Source organism: Podarcis liolepis (assembly GCF_965112155.1).
Source record: "Podarcis liolepis genome assembly, chromosome: 2".
Classification (NCBI taxonomy): Eukaryota; Metazoa; Chordata; class Lepidosauria; order Squamata; family Lacertidae; genus Podarcis; species Podarcis liolepis.
The window spans coordinates 77,449,527-77,471,444 of record NC_139555.1 but is presented as its reverse complement, the minus strand read 5'-3'; the positions used below and the strand labels follow the sequence as shown (position 1 = coordinate 77,471,444).

Genomic DNA, 21,918 nt, shown 5'->3' with positions numbered 1-21,918 from the left:
AATAGATTTGATGGGAGATGCATTGAAGATTGTCATAGACTAGGAGAAAGCTTCAACAGCAATATCTCAGGTGCAAGATGACTTGGGAAACATGTTTCACCAGCACCACCCCCTCTAATATACCACCTTTCATCAAAATAGCACCCCAATGGAGGGAGAGATGAAGGTGCTATCCTGCATGTGTGTACGTCTATAAATTAGCACTCCTACAGGGCTAACTCAGATCAAGGACTGCAGGAGCGGGTGTTTAATCCATTTTCTCCTGTGGCCTTTCCTCAATGTAAATTCTCCTTCCCCTAAATGCAGATCGGAGGCTAGGCAATTGTGCCGTCCTTTGCATGTTCATCATACTCTCCATATATGAAAGTGATGACGTAAACACAACTGGTGAGCATCTACTGAAAAAACTGAGCAGACAGATGGGAGAAGGAAGATGAGTGACATGACATGGAAGTTTGAATGGAGAACTCCTGCATCCTGCTGCTCAGTTGAGTGGTAGGATCCCTGCAGACTCTGATTCACCTTTTCAGAAACCCGTATTTCACTGATCCTGTTCAGACCCAGTCTGATGACTGATCTTGAGCTGCCAATGCATTTTAGGTATACAACCTGATAGCATAACTGGAAAGGAATCATAGAATCATAGAGTTGGAAGAGACCACAAGGGCCATCGAGTCCAACCCCCTGCCAAGCAGGAAACACCATCAGAGCACTCCTGACATATGGTTGTCAAGCCTCTGCTTAAAGACCTCCAAAGAAGGAGACTCCACCACACTCCTTGGCTGTCCACACCACATTCCACTGTCGAACAGCTCTTACTGTTTGTGTGTAGAAGATCTCAGGTCCAATCCCTGATGTATCTTGGCAGCATATACTGGGCCAGTTGGACACATAGACCTGGTTCAAACATGACACTAAGACTTAGTTCATCAACCACGGTTTAATTTGATTCATCCAAACTTAGCCAGCTTAGCAATGGTTTACCGGTATTAAACACAAACCACAGTCATAAGCTATGGTTTGTTTTTATTTAAAAACCTTGGCTTAGTGTTATGTGTGACCAGGTATGCTATGCAGCTATAGTTTATTCTAAGGGTACCAGACGGTTGCCAAGTTACATTTACAATGGGACTTCTGTAATAGGCAGTTCAATCCTAAGATTTTCATTTAATTAAAAGGAAAAGCAGTTAACTGTTAGCACCCATTCTAGCAGCAAAGCAGGAAAATTGATGGCAAAGCAATGTCACAGGCCACTAGACATTATAATAAGTTCAACAATGAAAGAGGTTTGTTTGTAAGCGAAGTTGCTTTTAACTTCCCAACTTAATTTATGTGGATTAAAACATTATTTAATCCATTTCTTCAAGAAAAGCATGTACGGTTTAAGTCATTAACACATTAAAAGGAATGCCTGTCATCCAGTATAATTTATTCAAAACACATTTTTCCTAATTAACTGCTCTCAGTCATCAGATTTACAAGCAATATGTGTGTCACAAGGCCTTTGTTGTTCTCTCCTTCCTTTCTCAGACCAACCAGGTTTTGCATGGCCAATCACTTATTACCTGCCTTGATACCCAGCAGTCTCCCTGCCCAAACTGGCAGACCTGGTCTCGGTGATGGTGTTGAGGGCTCCCAGACTGCAAGTTCTTATTTTTTTATTTTATTTTTAAAAAATCATTTTCATTTTCCCACTTGAAACAATAACAATACTTCATGCTCTGGCACAGGGGGATGAAGAACAGGCGGGGGAGGGTCTGGCGCACGTCCTGGGGGCGGGCAGCCGCGATGGCACCCCACTGGAATCATTCTGCCAGGGGCAGTGCGCTTCCCCCTCACTCCTCTTCCTCCGCCAGTTTTTATTATTATGCTCTGTATGCTGTGAATCATGTTCTTATTATTAGAATGCATAAATTATTATTCTTAATTTTGTACGTCACCCTGGGATCATTGACTAAAGGATGGTATATAAATTGAATAAATAAAATCAATAAAATAAATGATCCAAGAATGCAATTTGACTGAAAGGTCATACCTTTGTAACAGGACTTTTCATTTGAATCCGATACCCTGTCATTCATTTTGTTACAATGGCTATATTTTACACGACACTTTCTAATATAGGCATGCAGCGAAACCCAAACAGGCCACCCAAACAGTGGCCATAGAATTAAAAGAGTGACATTTGTGGTGCTTCTATAAGGAAAAACGGGCACTATATGATATTTGCCTTCACTCCACTCATATGTTGACAAAGGGTTGATAATTATCCAGTGTGAGGTTAAGATGATTATCCATGATTTAATTATGCTTTCACAATGTTTCCCTTGCTGCTTCATATCTTGATAATGTCATGCATTGGCGGATGCTATTTGTACAGAAGAAGACTGGGATGTTCAACAATACACAGGTCTGTATTTTCTCATGGCCCTTTCTCCTAGGCTGCTTCTGCATTATTGACACACACCAGGTTTGAAACTCTTGAAGGCAGAGCAATATAGCATTTCCCCTGCCCATGATTTAAATTACTTTTAATGAAAGCAATAAGCCTGCTATTTTCAGGCTCCTATCATAGTTGCGAAACACCAAAGGCCAAATTCAATTTGCTTCCAGGATATAGACCAATTATAATAAACATGTGAATCACACATTGCAAGATTATTATAGTTGCAAGCACTGCAAACACTGTGCAATTTGTAATGCATTCACAGCTATCTTTGAGATTTAACGTTATCTATAGCAGGTAAAAAAAAGGGGGAAAGGGGGAAAATACATATACATGATCTAGTAATTCTATCAATGCTTCACATTACAATACCATAAATGTAAAATCAACAAAGCAAGATCCATTTATCTAAATATCCTTACTTTTTGGCAATAAAAGACAGTTCTGTTAATGTATTCATCTTTTGATGACCTTTCCTGGTAATTTACAAAAAGGCTTCTTGAAGAAGAAAAATATTTACAGATTGGTTTAAGAGATGGCAATACAGTGGTACCTCAGGTTAAGAACTTAATTCGTTCTGGAGGTCTGTTCTTAACCTGAAACTGTTCTTAACCTGAAGCACCACTTTAGCTAATGGGGCCTCCTGCTGCCGCTGCACGATTTCTGTTCTCATCCTGAAGCAAAGTTCTTAACCTGAGATAATATTTCTGGGTTAGCGGAGTCTGTAACCTGAAGCGTATGTAACCTGAGGTACCACTGTATATTTTAAAGCTAGAAGGAAGTGAGCCCAGTAGAGTAGTCTCTAATAATACATTCATTGGGGGAAGTTCCTCTGGATCTGATTTAAGGTAGTTAAGATGTTTTCTAAATATTTCAGTGTTCCTTAAGTGCCTTACAAAAATAAAATAGAAGAACAGCCTTGCTGGATCAGACCAAAGGCCCATCTAGTTCCATGTCCTGTTTTCATAGTGGCTATCCAGATGCCTCTGGGAAGCCTGCAAGCAAAACCTTGTGATTCATGGCAACTGGTATTCAGAGGCTTACTGCCTCTGCCAGGGGAGATAGTACAAAGAGTAGAAAATGGACAAAGAATATAAACTCAACCAACAGACCAGAACATAAAGCACCATGGCATTGCATCAGAGCAGAGGTTTCACTTTAACTTTTCAAGTTGTTCCTGAATAAAGTGAAAAGGATGCGAATGATAGCCCATGTCAGTCAGTTCCATAGATTTATCACCTGTTTCTTGCACAGTCAGCATCTTCAGCTACAGTACGTTAGCTTACACATGGCTATAAGGTAGCAAAGCACACAGAAAGAGACAATGATGGTGATTTATTAGATTTCCATGTGCAGGTTCTACTCTAAAATGTATTGCTTCCTTTTTCTATTGATAATATTTTGTGGTTTGAGGGGGACTTCTCTGCTTTGCTAGGTATGGCAGTGCCTCGTGCACATTGTGGCAATATTGCTATTGACACAGGACTGAGTTTCCTCAAAGGAGATCAACTCAGTAGTGAACTCTAATGTGGGGGAATGGCATCAGCAGTAATATTCGTCTTCAGAGCCATCTAATTTTCCTGGGATGTGCATGTAATATGTCAGACTGAATAATCATCATCCTGACCTTGACATTTACAATGCTGTCTTGTCATTGGCAAATATGCAAGAGCAGACTTGGCAAATTGAGGACCATAGCCTACTTTTTCATTGACCAAATATCCCAGAATGTCTACGTTTCTCCATACCCAAATAACATGGTTTGGGTTGCTGGCTTAAATGTCTAGATCCTGGAAATCCAAATAATAAAAAAATTTTTTTACTGCAAACATTTCCACTCTCATGAAAATGAGGAACAGATTTCAGCTGAAGTGGGTACCTTGAAGGGGTTTTGTGCTTGTCAGAGGTGAAACAGGATATTTATGTTTCAGAGCAGGGATCCCAAAGTGCCTTGGCAATCCAGAAATTTAAAAAAATGCTGCAGACAAATGTCCACTAAAAGTAATGTCTCTAAGTTTCCATATTATAAGGAATGACACCAGGGTGGAGTGATGGAGAGTAAACATTAGAGAAAGGAGAGGGTGAACTCCATTGTGATTGACAGGTCAAGCTTGTAATCAAAGGTGAGTATTTTACCTGGAAAGTGAATCTCTTTCAGCTTTCCCACCACACACACACACACAAAAATCAAATGTAAAAGTGCTTAGGAGAAAACTCCCTGCTTGCAACTTTACAGGGTTCTTATCCAGTAGCACCTCTCTCATATGTGCAAGTTTCAGATCAGTTGCTCCCAAGCACTAGAGGAGATTATGCAAACTTTACCCATCTTTCTGGGTAAAACAACTGAATCTTTACTTTTGTAATCTGGTGGATTTCTTGGCTTCAGAAGGGGTGGCCTTGCCTGTAAATGTGATTCAATTCTGTCCCCAAACATAGAGATGTTTCCTTCAAAAAGAAAACAAACTTTAAAGATACCCAGAACAAAAGTTTCTGGACCTATTTGCCTGTGATTTTGCAGGTTTAGCCATTCTGGAGAATTTACTTAGTCAAAAGGTTGGGTTGGGTTTTTTTTATTAATTTCCCAATAGTTAAGGTCAGGGAGAATGAAGAAGACCCAGACGGACCCTGTGCCAAGTTTTTCAGCCTATGAAGCACCTTGTACTAAGACAGGATGTTTTATGAAGCTGGGTCCAAACTGAAGTTTGTGGCTGGTTCACACTTAATTTCTATGTTGCTTCCCTTCCATTTCCTTCACTTCTGACAAGCCCAAGCTTTTACTGCCGATTTTAACTTTTATTCCGCTGAGGTTATTCTGTTATTTGATTATTCTGCTTTTGCTGTTAATGTTTGTAGTTGGTCATTTATGGCTTTATTGATTTTGTTGTTAACTAATTTCAATTACAAATAGTGTGGAATACAAAATGTAAAAATCAATAGTGCCTATTCCCAAATACATCTGTATAGGATTTCACCATTAGTTTTAGATAGAAAACACCTGTTTGAAATAAGAAAGAACATTGCTAAATGTGTACTGTTCCCCTACTCTGTTGAAAACATTTTTTTTCTTTATAATTTCCCCTTTCCAGTTCACTGTCAGGTATCATTAAAGCACATCCAAACATATATTGTGTTTTAGACAGACAACAGATCCAGATTGTTTAAAGGTAAAATGATCGTTGTCAGAATAATTTACTTTTTTCAGTACAAAATCCCTGCTTAGAAGCTGTGATTACATAAAATCAAATAAGCTGCCTGAGGGGAAAGCAATTACATTGAACTGTTTTTAGAAAATCAAGTCCTGAAGAGCACCTTGGGGCGAACTATGCATTGCATGTAAATATATGTAACATATGAGTACATGGAACAGAGTCCTGGTTGTGTTTTTCTTTTTTTAAATGAGAAGTTGGTCTTCAGAAGCTGCAGTTTTGAGTGGTCTCAAGGAGAGGCACTTGAGCATTTTCCTGCCCTCCACATTCCCAATGAAAATGGCTCCTTAATGTTTTTTCCTGGGTTCTGGTATGTGCTCCTGGGCTGTCCGAACCACTGAACAGTCAGAGCCTCTGTAGTTAGAGATAGGTACATCATATCTTAAATATTCATTTTACAATCTCAGTACAGAAGGGGGGACAAAAAGACCTCTCTCTTCAAAGTCTGAATTCAAACAGTTTGGATTCAGTACTTGAAGACAGAGAAGGTCTTTAGATGTATTTGCAGAGGGAGAGATGTGCATCTAATTGTAGTGGCTGAGTATTTCATTTATGTAAGGGAAATTAACTCAGTATAGAACTTTGGAGTGGAGTTTAACCCAACTGTGTTTTATTTAGCAAAATGGGCCGAAGAACCAGCCCATGATAGAATACTTCATAATTTTTTTTGCTGTTAGAGAGTCATCTTGCTCTTTAGACTTGTTATTGACATAGCTCATTTCACTTGGCAGTGGAAGTGGAACACTTTATAAATCACCTTGCAATTACATAATTATCCTGCTTTGGGGCTCTTTTAGAGTGATTTCATATGGTGGTTATGTTAATTCCTTAACAGTTGCGACCAGTAAAATAAGTTCTTTTATATATAATTTGGTATATTTATCTCAATCCAGGCATGTACAAAGTCTGTTTTGAGGCCCTAATTGGGCCTGCTGGTTGATTTAATCCGATCCCTATGGCAGTATATGTCCTGGGGTAAAATCCTAAAAAAAGCTCAGCAACTTTGGAGTAAAAAAAAAGCTCTCAACAACTTCAATCCTAAATTTGGGCACCCCTGATCTCAATCCTTTTAGAGGGATATTTTTTCCTTTTTCCTCTGTGCAGTCAGAATTGCACCAGCTTGGCCCATATGGCTTGTGCTCCTGTACTTTCTGGGGCCTTCCTTGTATTGCTTATTATTTTAAAGCATGAAGTGCCTGAAGAGTATTTCATTCATAGATGGAAAGGACTGAATAAATAATGATATTTGTAGATGCTTTAAAAAGCAACAACACTTAGCCATGCAGTAGTGCTTCATGCAATGAGAATGCTCTTAAAAATGTTAGTATCCAAAATTTCCATACCCAAATGTATGCATTATCTGGGATAAATGATTTTGTGAACACATTGGCTGGCACAGTGCCTTTTAGACATCCCCACCACTGTGGAGTGTCAACATGGACAAGTGGTTTTCTTTTGCCTCTGAGTGGAAGCTGTCATGTTTATATCTGCCCTAAGTTCAGCAGAATAGTATAGCTGTATTAAACATAATCAGATGTCTTTGAGGACTGTTATACTGGGGGAATTCTGTTACTTACCCCGTGGCACGATGCAGCTGTTGCATCCACTTATGCGGTGAAAGTATGCCACATGTCACTTGAAAAAGCTTTTTGCTTTCCCAGAAGGCATTTTGTCATCGTGGGGGCTAGCTCATCAGAACATAATATAAACATGTATACGTGCCAAACATAATGAAAACACATTTACATTGTTTTAAAAAGAATTATTGTCCAGTCTTTGCCTATTAAAAAAAATATCCTTGATTTGAGAAAGAAACATGCCAAGTATTTCACTTTGAGTTACATCATTTCCGCATTGTATAATATGATTGTCATACCAGTAATGGAAAGTTCCAATGCGTGGTGGTATGTCCTGTTCGCCTCTGTATACATTCTGGTAGATTGCAATGTTTAGCAATATTGTGATACTGTGAGCTTTAGCTTGTGATAACATTGCAATGTTTAGTTGGTGATGTTGTGAGCTTTAGTTGGTGATAACATTTAGCTGGTGAGCTACCACGATGTTGAGAAACCAGATATTGCCTAGCCCTTACACACATTGTGATTCGCAATATATTGCCAGCTCAAATATTATGAAACAATTATCACGATGTGAACTTCAGACTGGTTTTGGACGATATATTGATCTCTCCCAGCCCTAGTTGCAACCTGTTGCGCAGGTATGGAGAAAACTCATTTTGTGGCATTATTGGTGAAGAAGCCCTGTCCTTTGCATCTGGCATGGGGAACAACTCTTATCCCTGGCCATTGACCATGCTTGCTCATGCTGATGGGAGTTGTTCTTCAGCAGCATCTGGAGGGACAAAGACTACAGAACTAAAGGTTCCTTTTGCAGGCATTTTCAGGTGAGCAGGTGCACCATCATTTCTGAAACTCAATATAAAATATGTCTTTGAGGGGTTAGAAATTAGTGGTTTCATGTTCAGCATTCTTCACACGGGATTATTTAAACTCTTGGTCAGCCATTTCATCTTATTCTGAAATCATTTTCAGTAATGGGGCAGGAGTAGAAAGGTTAAGATGCCACTTTTAACGTGCTAAACTAAATTATGCCAATTTCCCCGATGAAGCCTGAGTTATGTGGTTGGCTTGGTACAAACAAGAGATGATGAAACAGCAGAAAATATCACAGGGTCATTTGGAGAAGCTAAAGGACTAAATAAAGGTTACATATGGCTAGAAGGCACATAATTTCATATTTGCATTTGTTTCTACTGTCTTATTTTGTTGAATCTCCTTTTGTGGAAAGAGCGTCTTATGACAAGTTATCCATTTGACATTTAGTGTAATACAGAATGAAGGAAACCAAAATATTTTAGGTGAACAATTCAGCTCACAGAGTGACTTCCTTGTCGATTCTAGAGGATTATAAACATATATTTATCAGGCAACACTAGGGGAACATCTTTTGTTGGATCTATTTCAATATCGTTTGAGAGAACATGGAAGATTTTTAAATTTAATGTAGTGTACTCCCCTCAGTACAGTAAGAAACAAAGCGAAGCAAAAAGTGTATGTAGACACAACCAAACCTGCTTCCAAATGCAAATGGAAGCCCCTCCCCCATTATAGCCCAATGAAGACCAACATGGAATGCAAACTGGCTGTTCTGAGGAGCAGGAGAAATGGAATATTGGAAGAGGGGGATGGAATGGATTGTTTAGGTGGAGGAGATGGCTAGCTGTCTGGAACATTGAACATGGACACCCCACCTGGCAACACTGCCCCACTTATTGAATTGCTTTCTGGTGGAACTGCTGTTCTGTTTAGAAGTTCACCAGCCCACAAACAGCGGACCGTTTTGCCAAGCTGTGTTAAAAAGCCTCTGAATGTAAACAAGGCGTTAAAGCTAAACTGAGCATCGTCTAAGTCAAATCCAGTTCTCAAGACATACACCTTTTGTTTTTCTTAGAAATGTAGGCGAACTGAACATCCGCTGCATACATGGTTTATCTGAAGTCTCAACCATTTCTGGCATCTGCACAAAACACAGTATGGAGAGGGTGTTGTGACACGTCACAGAGTCTTAGTTCTTCAAACTCATCTGGTTAATGTGCCATGGAGGGTGTTGCTGTTTCTCTCTCTGCCTCCTTTTGGTGATGACGCTGCTCTCTAAGACGTGCCCCTCCCCTCCTGGAGCAATCCTCTCCACAGGAACCATCGAGTGCTCTTGTTCCACATTCATTTAGCCCCTCCAAAGGAAGAAACCCCTTCACCACATATTCCCTGCTCAGAGATAAGCACATCCTTCTATTCAATTCACATATAATAAAGATTCTAATAAAAAAAATAGATAAAAGTACCAAGGAAAAAATGCAGATTAATTTGGGAATTTATATCCTTGATTTGAATGGCTTACTTTCTGGGGTAACATGCTAAGAAAATAAGAGGATTCTGTTTGCTTTGTGTTAATTTGCATGTTTATGTTAATTCTGATGCTAATTGGGGGTGTATTTGAATGTCTCTAATGTACTAATCTAACAAGGGACATTTTCAATTAAATGTATCCTAAGTGGGAGCTCTGAAACTAAGATCTAGGCACAAACGAGCAGTATAACTCCCCTCCATGCACACACCATGCTGCTGTGCTCCTGTTTGGCAATTGTGCTCAGGTATTTAAGTCGAATGTCATTAACGTTACAAAAGGAAGACTTTGTGGAGGGAGTGCTTTAAGAAGTCAAGAGCAAATCATGCACACTGGATTAAAATAATGCATAGTGACTAATCAAAGGAAGAGCATATCAGGATCAGGACGTGTGTATGGGTTTCTCCCTAGAGTCAAATCTTGTGGCAAAAAAGCTAACAAAGTAAACCATACTAGAATGGCTGCCATGCATCTGGATTTTCCCAGACATTACTGGGATTTCAAAGGGGGAATTGACATCTGGGGTGGGAGGATTTCCGAAAGTGCTTTGTCCTGGATCTCAGACAAGTCAATCAAACAATTGACAAGTCAGCTGTTTTGGGGTCCTCCTAAAAAAAAACCTCAACAACTTTTGGGGTGTCCTGGTTTTTACTTTTTGAAATGTGGCAACCCTACTGTAGGTCATGAGAATCTGCCCTCCCAGTTCTTGGATGATGGACAATATCCTACATGCATAAAAATGTAAAGTGTTTCTGCTCACCAAACCATCTTCTTTCCCCACAACTGACCAGATGGTCCTTCTTCAGAGATGTATCTAGGGTTAGCAAAATTGGCCCCCCACTACTGCTGCAGATCAAACACGGGAGAAGCTTCCCATCCATCTCCCAGGCATGTGAATGTTTTTGCCTGCCCTCCTTGCCCTCACTCTGGATGGGTGATATAAATGTAGTAATTTCAAATGTGGCTATTGCGGTAAAGTGCCCCCCCCCTCCCAGCTCAGTGCTCTAGGGACATCAGGAACAAGAATTTATGCCAGCTTGTTATTTCCACACGGTTTTCTATCAGTTTGAGTCCCATAAATGTTTCCAGGAAGTAAAATAAATGGGTCCATTGGAACAGTTTCCAGCTCCCAAGTAAAGTAGCCTTCATTTAAATGAATGCTACCAAACCTTCCTCAGTGTCTTTAGTTCAGGAAAGCTTATGAGCAAAGTAACCCTTAGTTCAGCAATATCTATGAGGATTTGCATGAGTATGTGGCGCTACATCAGGATTGGATTGCACCTTTGCTATTTCAAATTCCAGAGGACAGGAGTTTGAAGACCAGCCCATGTATTTTCTGGAGGGTTTAGGATTGCCTCAACTCATGCTACCATCTGGAATAGAGATTTAATCATCATGTTCTTGTGGGACATGGAAAAGCATTAGCCTGTGGTCTTTCCACTGCACAATAATTTTATGAACAGAGGTGGAAACATGCAGGAAATGCCAGGCATAATTCTAAATATATGCATCTGCATAGGAAGATTAAACTGCTCCCGCTTGTTAATATATGACTATTTGCCGAAACATTTCAGTCTGGAGCCTTCATATTAATTCCTTTGAATATAATAGGACTACTCTGTACGTTAATGAATTATGGATTGTGTCCACTAAGAACTATGCTGAAGATTTCCAGAGCCAAAAATGGTATATTACCTCTCCTGTGAGCTGCTATTCTTTCTTGGTATTTTGACTAATTATTTTGGTCATTAATTCATGCAAACATATTTGACAGAGTACAGGGAATGGTAATGTCCTAGAAATAATTCCCTAGCAGAACCTGACACTTCTGTTTAACTCCAGATAGATATTTATTATTTTACTTATAGTAGATTTTCATATCGAAACACCTGAGTCACCTTTGAGTGTGATTACATACCATGCCTGATAGATGCAGTAACATTCAATCACCTTTTCAACAAGAGCCTCCAGGGGCTGGGCATGAATTCTTGCTTACAAAAATCAATAACCCAGTGTTGCCTAGCAACAGAGAGTGGTATAAGCAAAGACGTAAAGCTTTTCAGGAATTGTCACAGACCAAACACACACTCTCCTTCCCAGTAATAGAAAACCAATTCTGGGCTCTGTTTTGCTTGTAAAAAATAACCATAGCCTTTTCAGTATTTCTTGGTTTCTAAAATTTTAATGGCATTCCTTCTAACTCAAAATAATATTATTTTACCCATCCTGAAACGGAACAAGTTTATGATTATTCACAGAATAATTTACTGATTTTAACTGTTTTCAATAGCTTGTGGTAATCTGTAAAATTTGCCACTTTGTGCTAGATTCCTAAGGGCATGGGTGAAAATGTTGAAGTCTCTCTACCATCAGATCAGCTATAATCTCCTTTTGTTTCTCCTTCTGCTACTGTATAAGGTCCCGGTACTAATCAAAGGTGCAGTGCTAAACCTGTGACTCAATGCAACAATATCAGACTGCAAAGGGAGATTGACTTGATGGAATGATGCACACAAAAGCACACATAGCATGCCAGGGAGAAGGCTGAGCTGGAGCAATGTCATTTCAGATGCCAGGTGAGGACTTGCATGACTGAATGATTCTCTATAGTTGTTGTAAATCCCTGAATATACAAAGCTAGATGTTTTGTCCCTGACATTTACAATTATTTTTTATTATTTTCCTTATCGAAGCCGGGCCTTTAGGCCGAAGTGATAATGCCCATACAAAGCTTTTCTCCTCACCTGTCTGTGAGAACTAGGTCTTCTGCTCATTATCTCCTTCCATTCCTGTCCTTCTGGCAGAGTGACCATTGCGTATATTGGTTCATTTCAGTTTCTTCCTCAGATCCATTCTTGACCAACAGCACCATTCTTTACTGCTCCTCTATTCATTAAAGGTGTTTCCTTCCTCTTTTACCATAGAGGTTCTTGAGGCATTTCTTCCTCCATTTGATCCACATCTTATTGAGGAGGAAGTAGGGGCATTCCCCTCCATCACCATAGCCCTCTGTAAATTAGAGGTTGATTTTCTACAGTAGTGGGAAGCCTGCTCTTCCTGTGTGCTTTAGGGCCTGGGTTTTCAGGGAGTGGGTCTACCTGAGCAGAGCAGACTTTCTGCTGCAGACAATCATTTTCCAACTCATGGAGAGGAATGGAGTGGGCAGAGTAAGTACATTCATGCCTACTTCCTCCATATAATGTTACTATGATGCGGAGAAAGGAACCACAACATGAGTGGTACCGTAGCATGTGCGCTACCATTCCAGACACTTAATTCTAACCTGGAACAGGGCTTTTATTAACTCCCTTTCCCTTCCCAATCAGGATTCTAGGTCAAGGTTGCCATTCTTAGCATTAATTCTGAGATTTGAATTGACTACTGACTGGCTTCTGAGTACATTTCAGGTTGCTGATTTTCACTTTTAAATCCAGTCTACAGGAAGAAACATTTTCCCCTTTATGAGTCTTCCTGTCATTTGAAATAATCAGCAATCAAGATGTTGAGTGGATTGGGGGAAGTGCACAAATGCCTTAAATAAATTCATAAAAATAGATAAGAGGTTGTTCAGAATCCCATGTAAGAAACCTATCTTCTAAAAAGGATAGAAGCAGGCTTTTCAGATGGTGCTTTGACCTTATGGAATTCTCTCTCCACTGACAACCATGGATATTAAAAGTCACAATCCCACCCATAGCTACTTACTTGGGAGTAAACCCTAATGAGAATTGGGCTACAGAATTGGGAGTAAACCCTAATGAGAATTGGGCTCCATGATCACTGCAGATGGTGACAGCAGCCACGAAATTAAAAGACGCCTGCTTCTTGGGAGAAAAGCAATGACAAACCTAGACAGCATCTTAAAAAGTAGACACATCACCTTGCCAACAAAGGTCATATAGTAAAAGCTATGGTTTTCCCAGTAGTGATGTGTGGAAGTGAGAGCTGGACCATAAAGAAGGCTGATCGCCGAAGAATTGATGCTTTTGAATTATGGTGCTGGAGGAGACTTTTGAGAGCCCCATGGACTGCAAGAAGAACAAACGTATCCATTCTTAAGGAAATCAGCCCTGAGTGCTCACTGGAAGGACAGATCGTGAAGCTGAGGCTCCAATACTTTGGCCACCTCATGAGAAGAGAAGACTCCCTGGAAAAGACCCTGATGTTGGGAAAGATGGAGGGCACAAGGAGAAGGGGACAACAGAGGACGAGATGGTTGGATGGTGTTCTCGAAGCTACCAGCATGAATTTGACTAAACTGCGGGAGGCAGTAGAAGACAGAAGTGCCCGGCGTGCTCTGATCCATGGGGTCACGAAGAGTCGGACACGACTAAACGACTAAACAACAACAAAACCCTAATGAACAGTGGTTGGACTTAATTCTGAGTAAACAGGCATCAGGTCAGGCCACTGAGATGTTAAGTCGAAAAGTAAAATGTTCTTTGGAAAAGCTTTTCATATTCAGCTGCATGTTATATTTTTTTGTGGGGGGGGATATGTTTTCTGTAGATTCTCAGACTACAATGTGTGTGCCATGTTTATCAAAATCTGTTGGGTTAATCACAAATTCATGTTCTTATTATTGTGAGGTAATTTGGAAAGTTATTTGTGAGTCATAAGATGATGGTGGTGCTAAATGTGTCCAAAACAGCCTTAGAGGAAGAGGAGGTCCTAGCAGAGAAACTAGAAGTTAATCTGTTTTGTCAGTAGGGGTTGTTTGGTCATACTCCAAGATCTTAATCATTTGTCTTTAAAGATAATATATGCATGAACATTTCTAGGCTTGGTAAGTGACTAAACACACAAAAATTTCCATTGCTCAAGATGTACGCAACAGGATTCAATTTTCCAGAATGGCCTTTGCCTTTGGGTCTCAAACTTTGCATGCCCCATTAGATAACACCTCAGAGAGTGTGATGTTATACTACACAGTGTGACTGTAACAGCTGCAGCCACCAGTTTCAGGGCATGAATAAGAACTTTATACACACCACAAGCCATTGGGAAAGGAAAATACTGTATTAATGAAATACATTTTTGTAAATAAGTGCTTATTACTTTGTTGCTTTTATATATATTACCTTAAAAAGCCAAGCAAACAAGCAAACCTAAAGCAGTCAACAGTGCAGTTTTGAAAAATGGAAGGGCAAAGGAGGCTGGGAGTCTAGGGGTTTTCAGGATGTTAGAAATGTGGGCTTAAATCTCTGCGGCCTAACTATGTGGTGGGTCATAGCCAAAACTTTAGTACTTTAATTTCTCCTAGTTATTTGATATCTCCCCTTTCTAAGGAACCGCAGAGAGATGAACAGAAGGAGAAATATCTCATCATTCATTAGACTAATTTGATTTACTTTTCCTTGATTGTTAATTGCTCCTCCTTAGCTAAAAGAAGCAGCCTTCTTAATGTTTCTAGGAGGAAATAAGTTATCAAAATTACATGATCAAAAGAATATTAAGCATTGGACAGCTCCATGCATGAGGCAAATCTTGATAGATCCAAACTGAGCTTAATAACTGTGTTTCTTGACCTATAGTAATTAAGACAGTCACTACAAGCCCTCTGGAGAAATTTATGCTTAGAGGACACTTGGCTTCAAATCAAAATGCTAGTTTGTCATTTTGTCACTGACTCACAAGGACCCGTCTTGCTTGGGCAGAATGGTAATTTCTTCCTCTAGGAACAAGTGAACTGGACAGTACAAAATTAATTATGTGTTTAGTTACATCAGTGGCCACTATCTTCTCAAACATCATGATTTATGCGGTACTATAAACGTGTTTGATCATGAAGGAATGCATGCCAAACTCTCTTTTGTGAAATTCTTCCGGATGATTTCTTATTCAGCATAATCGCCCTTAATTGATTGACATTGTTAGGAACTTTGTGTGCACTCTCTGCTCAGATTCACAGACCTCTTCATTAGAGACCAAGGGAGCGTATCTGAATCATTCCATGACTAAAGACCTGTAGGCAAATATCCTTCCACCCAGCCCAAAATCATAGCTATAAAAAGATGCAAATAAAGAGGAAAAGGAGAGGGGACTTACAACATTATATGAGAGAGCACGGGAAGGTTTGCCACAACAAAGTCAGCTTATAATGGCAGGTTGTTCCCACTAATTATAGGGAGAGTCTGACATTGCATGCAGCGTGGGTCAAATGAGAAATACCAAATTGACCTCAAGAATGTGTATAGAAAGCAGTATGTAGCACCTGAAGGCCAAATCTCACGGGTGAGTGTAGCCAATGGGTCTCAAACCCTCAGTGAGTTTTGGACTTCCCCTGCATGTGAAAACAAACTCCAGTGGATTGAGAGGATGAGACCAATAGTGAGTCCAATGGTCAAGAAGGTGGTTTCTGCACATGCTGTAGAGGGAAGTGAGGGGCAAATGGGGCTCATCAACCTGGAAGGTAGACCACCTAGGAGAAGGAATACTCTGATCCTAAACCTGTGCCGCCTTCCAGGATAGCTTTAAGAGAACAAAACCCTACATAAATCTGGAGTGGAGTCCCTAAGATGGTTGGGCGGCACCTTGTATGTCTTCTTTCAGCAACTCCTGCAGCTAAGTTGGTGCCAAACATGTTGCTCTGCTTTCGCTTGGACCACATCAGTGAGGCCAAGAGGGGAGTCTTGTCTGGGCAGCCCAGGACCTCCATACATCCTTCCCAGGCTTGCACTCTGAAGAGATCACTGCTTTGGTGCTGCTGACACAGCAGTTTGGCTTCACCCCGGAGGCACACTCTAGACAGACAGATGTCAACAGCAACCAGTTGCATGGACATTGGTTGCAAAGTTCTACTTCAAATGTGGATCCAATGGGTTGGTCCACCATAGGATCTTTCCAAAAACCCGTACAGCACTGGGTGCCAAACTCAGAGAAAGTTGTCGAAGGCTGTAAAGTATTGGCTGTAGAGAGAAAGTACCCTGGGCACCAGAAGCACAATGCATAGAGGCTTTCTATAGTGGACACTAGGACACCACCAAGTGGGTATATTGTTATGCTCCCATTCAACTGAAGGCAGAAATAATTTCATCACTCCTAGAGGTTTCTGTGTTGTCCCTCCTCTTGAGTCATCATTATATTGGAATTAAGGCTCAAGTAGCTCCACTAACGTTCCACATAAGTGAGAACATACATTCCTTCAGGGATATCTCCCACTTCCACAGGGAAGAGGTGACCCTCTTTGTGTTTTCTCATCCATTTGCTATCGGGATATCTCCAAGACAGGGAGGACAGTTCTCCAGAAAAATATGAAATATCATAGTGTTAACTAGCTCTAATTCATCTACACTTTGTTTTCTTGGTCATGCTTCACTGAAGCATAATAGCATTCAACCATCATTAAATAATACTGGTAGTTGAATCCAAGGGCCCACTGACTTCTCTAACCACTACTCCAGGCATAGGCAAACTCGGCCCTCCAGATGTTTTGGGACTACAACTCCCATCATCCCTAGCTAACAGGACCAGTGGTCAGGGATGATGAAAATTATAGTCTCAAAACACCTGAAGGGCCGAGTTTGCCTATGCCTGCACTATTTTATCCACTCACCAGCCAGGGAATGGATATGACAATGTGAAGACTGAATTTGCATTGGCCACCACCATCCTGCTGTCTGCGCTGAAAAAAGCTTGCCACCAACTTATCTTGGCTTACTTTTGTTGCTGAGTTGCTGTTGCCAAACGGAAAGAAAATTAAATGTAGTGACATGGCCACCTACTGTTTTGCAGAGCGTGAGTACACAGACAGATGATGATCTCAGCAGAAAGACTGGAAGAGTAAGATTAAAACAACCCATCTCTTGTCTGAGGCAGTGTGCTGAGTGGGCAAGAGTATTGTCTAAGGAAGCAGAAAATGTATACAAACCACAATCCTAACACAGTCATTCTCTTTCTTAGCTCCAACCTAGTCAATGTTGATGTGTTCCAGACACATAAAAACTGTTAGTAGGTAGCGGTAGGTTTAGAAAGTTTTGAATGGGAAACTTTGGAAGCAGTAGGATAAATGAAGCAACACAAGGTGAGAGACCAGATCTGGCCTGGCTCACCCTGCTGATTTTGCTCCTTCCACAGACACTAAGCACAACATTGTTTTCAGCTTCTGTGATACATGTGGCATTTTCACATTTATTTACAAATGGTGTTGGCATTAGCCAGCCTTTCTTGACCTTGGGTCCCCAGATGTTGTTGGACTACAACTCCCATCATCCCTAGCTAGCAAGACAAGTGGTCAGGGGTTATGGGAGTTGTAGTCCAATAACGTCTGGGGACCCAAGGTTGAGAAAGGCTGATTAGGCAGTATCCAGCTCTGCTCCTGACATCAGGCAGCCATCTTTACTGTACTCTTTTTGGTGGCTGCTACAAATATTTTTTGTTAGAGAAGCCTACCCAGACATGTAGAATGCTGATGTGTTTTTAGCTGCTTGTAGGTTTTAAATTTTGGAATGTTTTAATTGTTTTTAATTAACAATCCTATGTTCCAACCATCAGCTGCTGGAAGGACAAGGAAGAGGGGAAGTAGAGTCTGAATACACTCCTGCTTCCCTGAAAGGTGACCGGTGCCAAGGATGATTGTGCCAACATTATTTTCTGACAGCATGCATGTATACTTAGATTCTGGATGCAGAGATCTAACATGCAGCAGCACCCTTTTGCATGCAGGGAACATGATTTAGCAAGAGGATCTTCGTGCAGAAGGAAATCACATTCTAAAAAGAGAAAATTTCAAAATAAATGAACCTAACTTTGCTCTTCTCAGGAAGAAAAAAACTCTTAAAATGTCAAGCCAAGGTTAGATTCTGCTCACCACCGTCATTGAGATAAGGCTTGCTGGCAGAAATCATTATTCCTCCTTTAGTGGAATATCAACGTTCTATTTCACAATAATTTATGTAGGTTTTGAACTGATTAATACATATTATAAAATATATTACAAGCATGTATGAGATATATTTATAGTTGGCTGCAAGCACAATGTGAAAAAATTAACAAGCAGTTTTCAGATTACACTGAATTATATTTGCATCTGTAATGTAAATTCAGTGCTTCAAAGCATTAATGATTAATAGTTCTGAACTAGTGACAAATGATGTATCTATATAAAGTGGGAAAAGTAAGTGTGTGTGTGTGTATCTATATATCTCCTGTGCTGATTAGAGTATGCATACTTGGCTGCATTTGTAAATTCATGCTTGCAGATAGAGATGCATTGATTGGCACTGAATCCAGAACTGAAGACTTGGGACTCTGTTTCTTCTCTCTTGAGAAAGAGCAGCAGCTTAGAGATAACTCACTAATTTAAGGTTGCAAGCCCCTGAAAGCAAAGATTTGGCTCAAATATGCTAATTCCCATTTTTTTTTAAAAAAAAATATGTATCAATGTCTAGAATATAGCCCAGTCCCATTCTAGTTCCCATAAACCACTTCCTTACTTCTTTCCTCCTAGCTGCCAATGAGTCTTGTTGCTGGTGTCCTATGTATTTACTAAGGAGGCAGTGCATGAGGCCAATTAGGGGCAGTGTGACCAAGGAGGTGACAGTGCTGCTGATCATGGAGGGATAAGAATAGTGGTATGAGGATTGTGAATGGCAGGGGTGGAGGTGGGATTTGACCCAGCCTTGGGTTTTAGATGCAATGGAGAAACTGTGATTTGACAAACCAGGAAGTTTCCTCTAAAGGAAACTTGATAAGAGAAGGGATAAGGGGTAGGGAATGTGTAACTGGTCATACATTTCCAAGTCCAAAAAACCATGGATTGTGGGAATGGGAATATGATGCCTAAACTGGGTGATAGAGATCTCTCAAATACTGAAAATTGTTTCGTAAGAGTCATTCAAAATCTTCTGCTTAAAGAATTAAGTTAAAGCCACTTCATAGAATGTATAATATAACTTTTATTCTTTTTTCTAAGCTCTTGGAAAGTTACATAACAACCGTGCTTTAGTTAGGACACCATTTATAGACATTTAAAATGCATCTTTATAAATATTTTACATTTGGTCCATAGAACATTGCAGTTTTCTAAATTATACTGTACTCTCTCTTTTTAAAACAGGCTCTATATATATTTTAGAATATGTATATATTACATATATATTTTTATATAGAGATAAATTTGCTTGGTGTTTAGAGAATAATTAATTATTGCAAAAAGCATATATGATCATATATTCTTTCTTTTTTAAGGGCAAATACTACAAAAAGATACAGCTATTCACAGCTTACACACAGTAGTTCTACGACACTATTTTTGTGCTATATATGATACGTTTGTACAGGATTCTGCTAAAGAGCAAATCTGTCAAACATCTGCCATAATTGTTTTACAATCAAACATTGAATACTGCATTTTTCTTAGAACAACATGGGACTTGGTTACATAAACAATAAAGAGAAAGTCTGAATTTTGTATCTTAAGTCTAATGAAATTCACAGTTATAATGTATATGAAGCAAGTGAAGTATGACATGTTTTCTTTTCTTTCCCCCCCTAAACCCTGAAAATCTACAAGACATTTGGATTTATTTGTGAGTTCATCTATAGATATTCAGCATGTATCATAGATATCTGAATATTTTACAGTTGATCTACTGTATGAAACGGTTTAGAACCTACTAAACAATACTCTTTTTATGAGTTTTTTTATTTGTTAAGTTGAAATATATGTATATATATATTTTCTACAATAATGTGCTTGACATTCTGAGAATAATACCTTATTGCAAGAACATATGTTTGTCACCTTCAGACAAAAACAACAAAAAAACCAACATTCACAGTTAACATGTTGTTCACATAGTAGTTCTACATAAAGTGTGTGCTATCTAACATTGTACGTTGCACAAGGTTTCGCTGAAAAGCATGTTTCATTGCACAGTTCTGTCACAGTCATTTAGAATCAAACATCACATACCACTTTTCTTACGATTCTCACTTTCTGTCTCATAGCTGCCAAACAAGAGTTGCCTTTATGGACTCTTGAGTCTTGCCATTTTCCACCCAGGAAGAAATTCATTAGCTTTAGGTGCCTGTGTGGAAAATGCAAGCGATAGCCTAGAATGGAGCTGTTTATGGCAAGACCGTTCCCTCACTTCTCCATCTTTCCCATGAAAAATACATACCTAAATAAAACCATAAAAATAAAATTCTTTCTTCAAAGTGCTTTATAATATGCTTGCTAGTCAAAAACCTCTATTGTTGATAAGACCTTCAACAGACTGACTAGAGCAGTGCTAATTTTAAAGCCCTAAATTATATTCTGCGGGGAGCATCTCGATGTAGAAGCTATTTGTTTGGTTCTCTATTTGTGGGAAAGTGCTATACCTGCCAATGACACAACTTAAAAGTGAAGCACAACCTGGATTAAATGAAAGATAAAGTGTACAGCTTTAAATATGGCAGCCTTTGGGAGGGACTCTTCACAGTTTGAAGTATGTAGTCATATTATCACTTGTGCGGCTGGCTTTTTGTTTTTTTGTTTAAAAAACCACCCCAGTACTTTGAAAGATGCTGACATGGAAAATATTCTAAAAGATATATTGCTATAAAATAATACATTAAATGTTGGCATCTCAATAGGTTGGGTTGTGGGAGTGGTGCAATTTAGTCTGTACTGTATATCCCAAAATAGCTTGTTAATGGCATTTGTATATGAATGATTCAGTATATTGTAGTATATCAGAAGATTTCCACGAAAATTAGAAAAACCAACTCCAGAATAAAGTTGGTCAACATTTTTAAGGGCAGTATTTTCACTGGTAAATTTTCTTGGTAAAAAATACTTTGCTGGTGAATACAAAACAGCTTTCTGTTTTAACTGTTCTCAGAAATAACAGTCTTGGGATTCAAACAGTATGAAATATATTAATAAAAATCAGCTGCACAAAACTTCAAATTGTTGTGTTAAAAGGTAGATTAAAAATGGCCTACATGTCTTTATAAATTCCCAAAGATATCCAGCTCTTACTGAAAGAGAATAAAAATGTTAACAGTCTATGGATTGCCAGGAAACACAAAACATTGTCAACAACTAAGCCCACAAAATGGTTTGATCGTATCCACATTGCTTCCCTTATAGTGGTGATGGTCTTTTGTGCCACTAGAGGTAGGTAATTTTATTCTCAGACATAAATTTGTGGTCATATTCAACCATGTTTCATTTGTGTATGGTTTTTCTTTTCTTTTTTTTTGCCCCCCTAAAGGAAGCTTTGTATCATTTCAATGACCCAGACTATATATATGCTTCTTTGTTTGCAGAGTTGCTCTGCTGGGCTTGTTCAGGTCCGTTTTCAGGATGAGTAATGTCTTCACTTGGCTGAATCATTACCTGGATTCGCTACA

The 21,918-nt window shown here is 39.4% G+C and overlaps 1 protein-coding gene and 1 long non-coding RNA gene across 3 annotated transcripts in view; one reads left to right on the top strand and one right to left on the bottom strand.

The window, feature by feature from the left end:
- Nucleotides 1-19,298: 19,298 nt before the first annotated feature.
- Nucleotides 19,299-21,454, top strand: LOC310700121. The gene is made up of 2 exons (XR_014522437.1): nucleotides 19,299-21,046; nucleotides 21,085-21,454. It is a non-coding gene; the product is annotated as an uncharacterized lncRNA (long non-coding RNA).
- The window catches only part of SLC6A1 (solute carrier family 6 member 1), an 81,675-nt gene continuing 80,850 nt past the window's right edge, over nucleotides 21,094-21,918 (bottom strand). For both annotated transcript variants that reach the window (XM_083488994.1, XM_083488995.1), the window contains exon 15: nucleotides 21,094-21,913. In XM_083488994.1, the coding sequence (XP_083345120.1) occupies nucleotides 21,809-21,913 (105 nt within the window). In that variant the 3' untranslated portion in view covers nucleotides 21,094-21,808. The remainder of the gene's footprint in view (nucleotides 21,914-21,918) is intronic.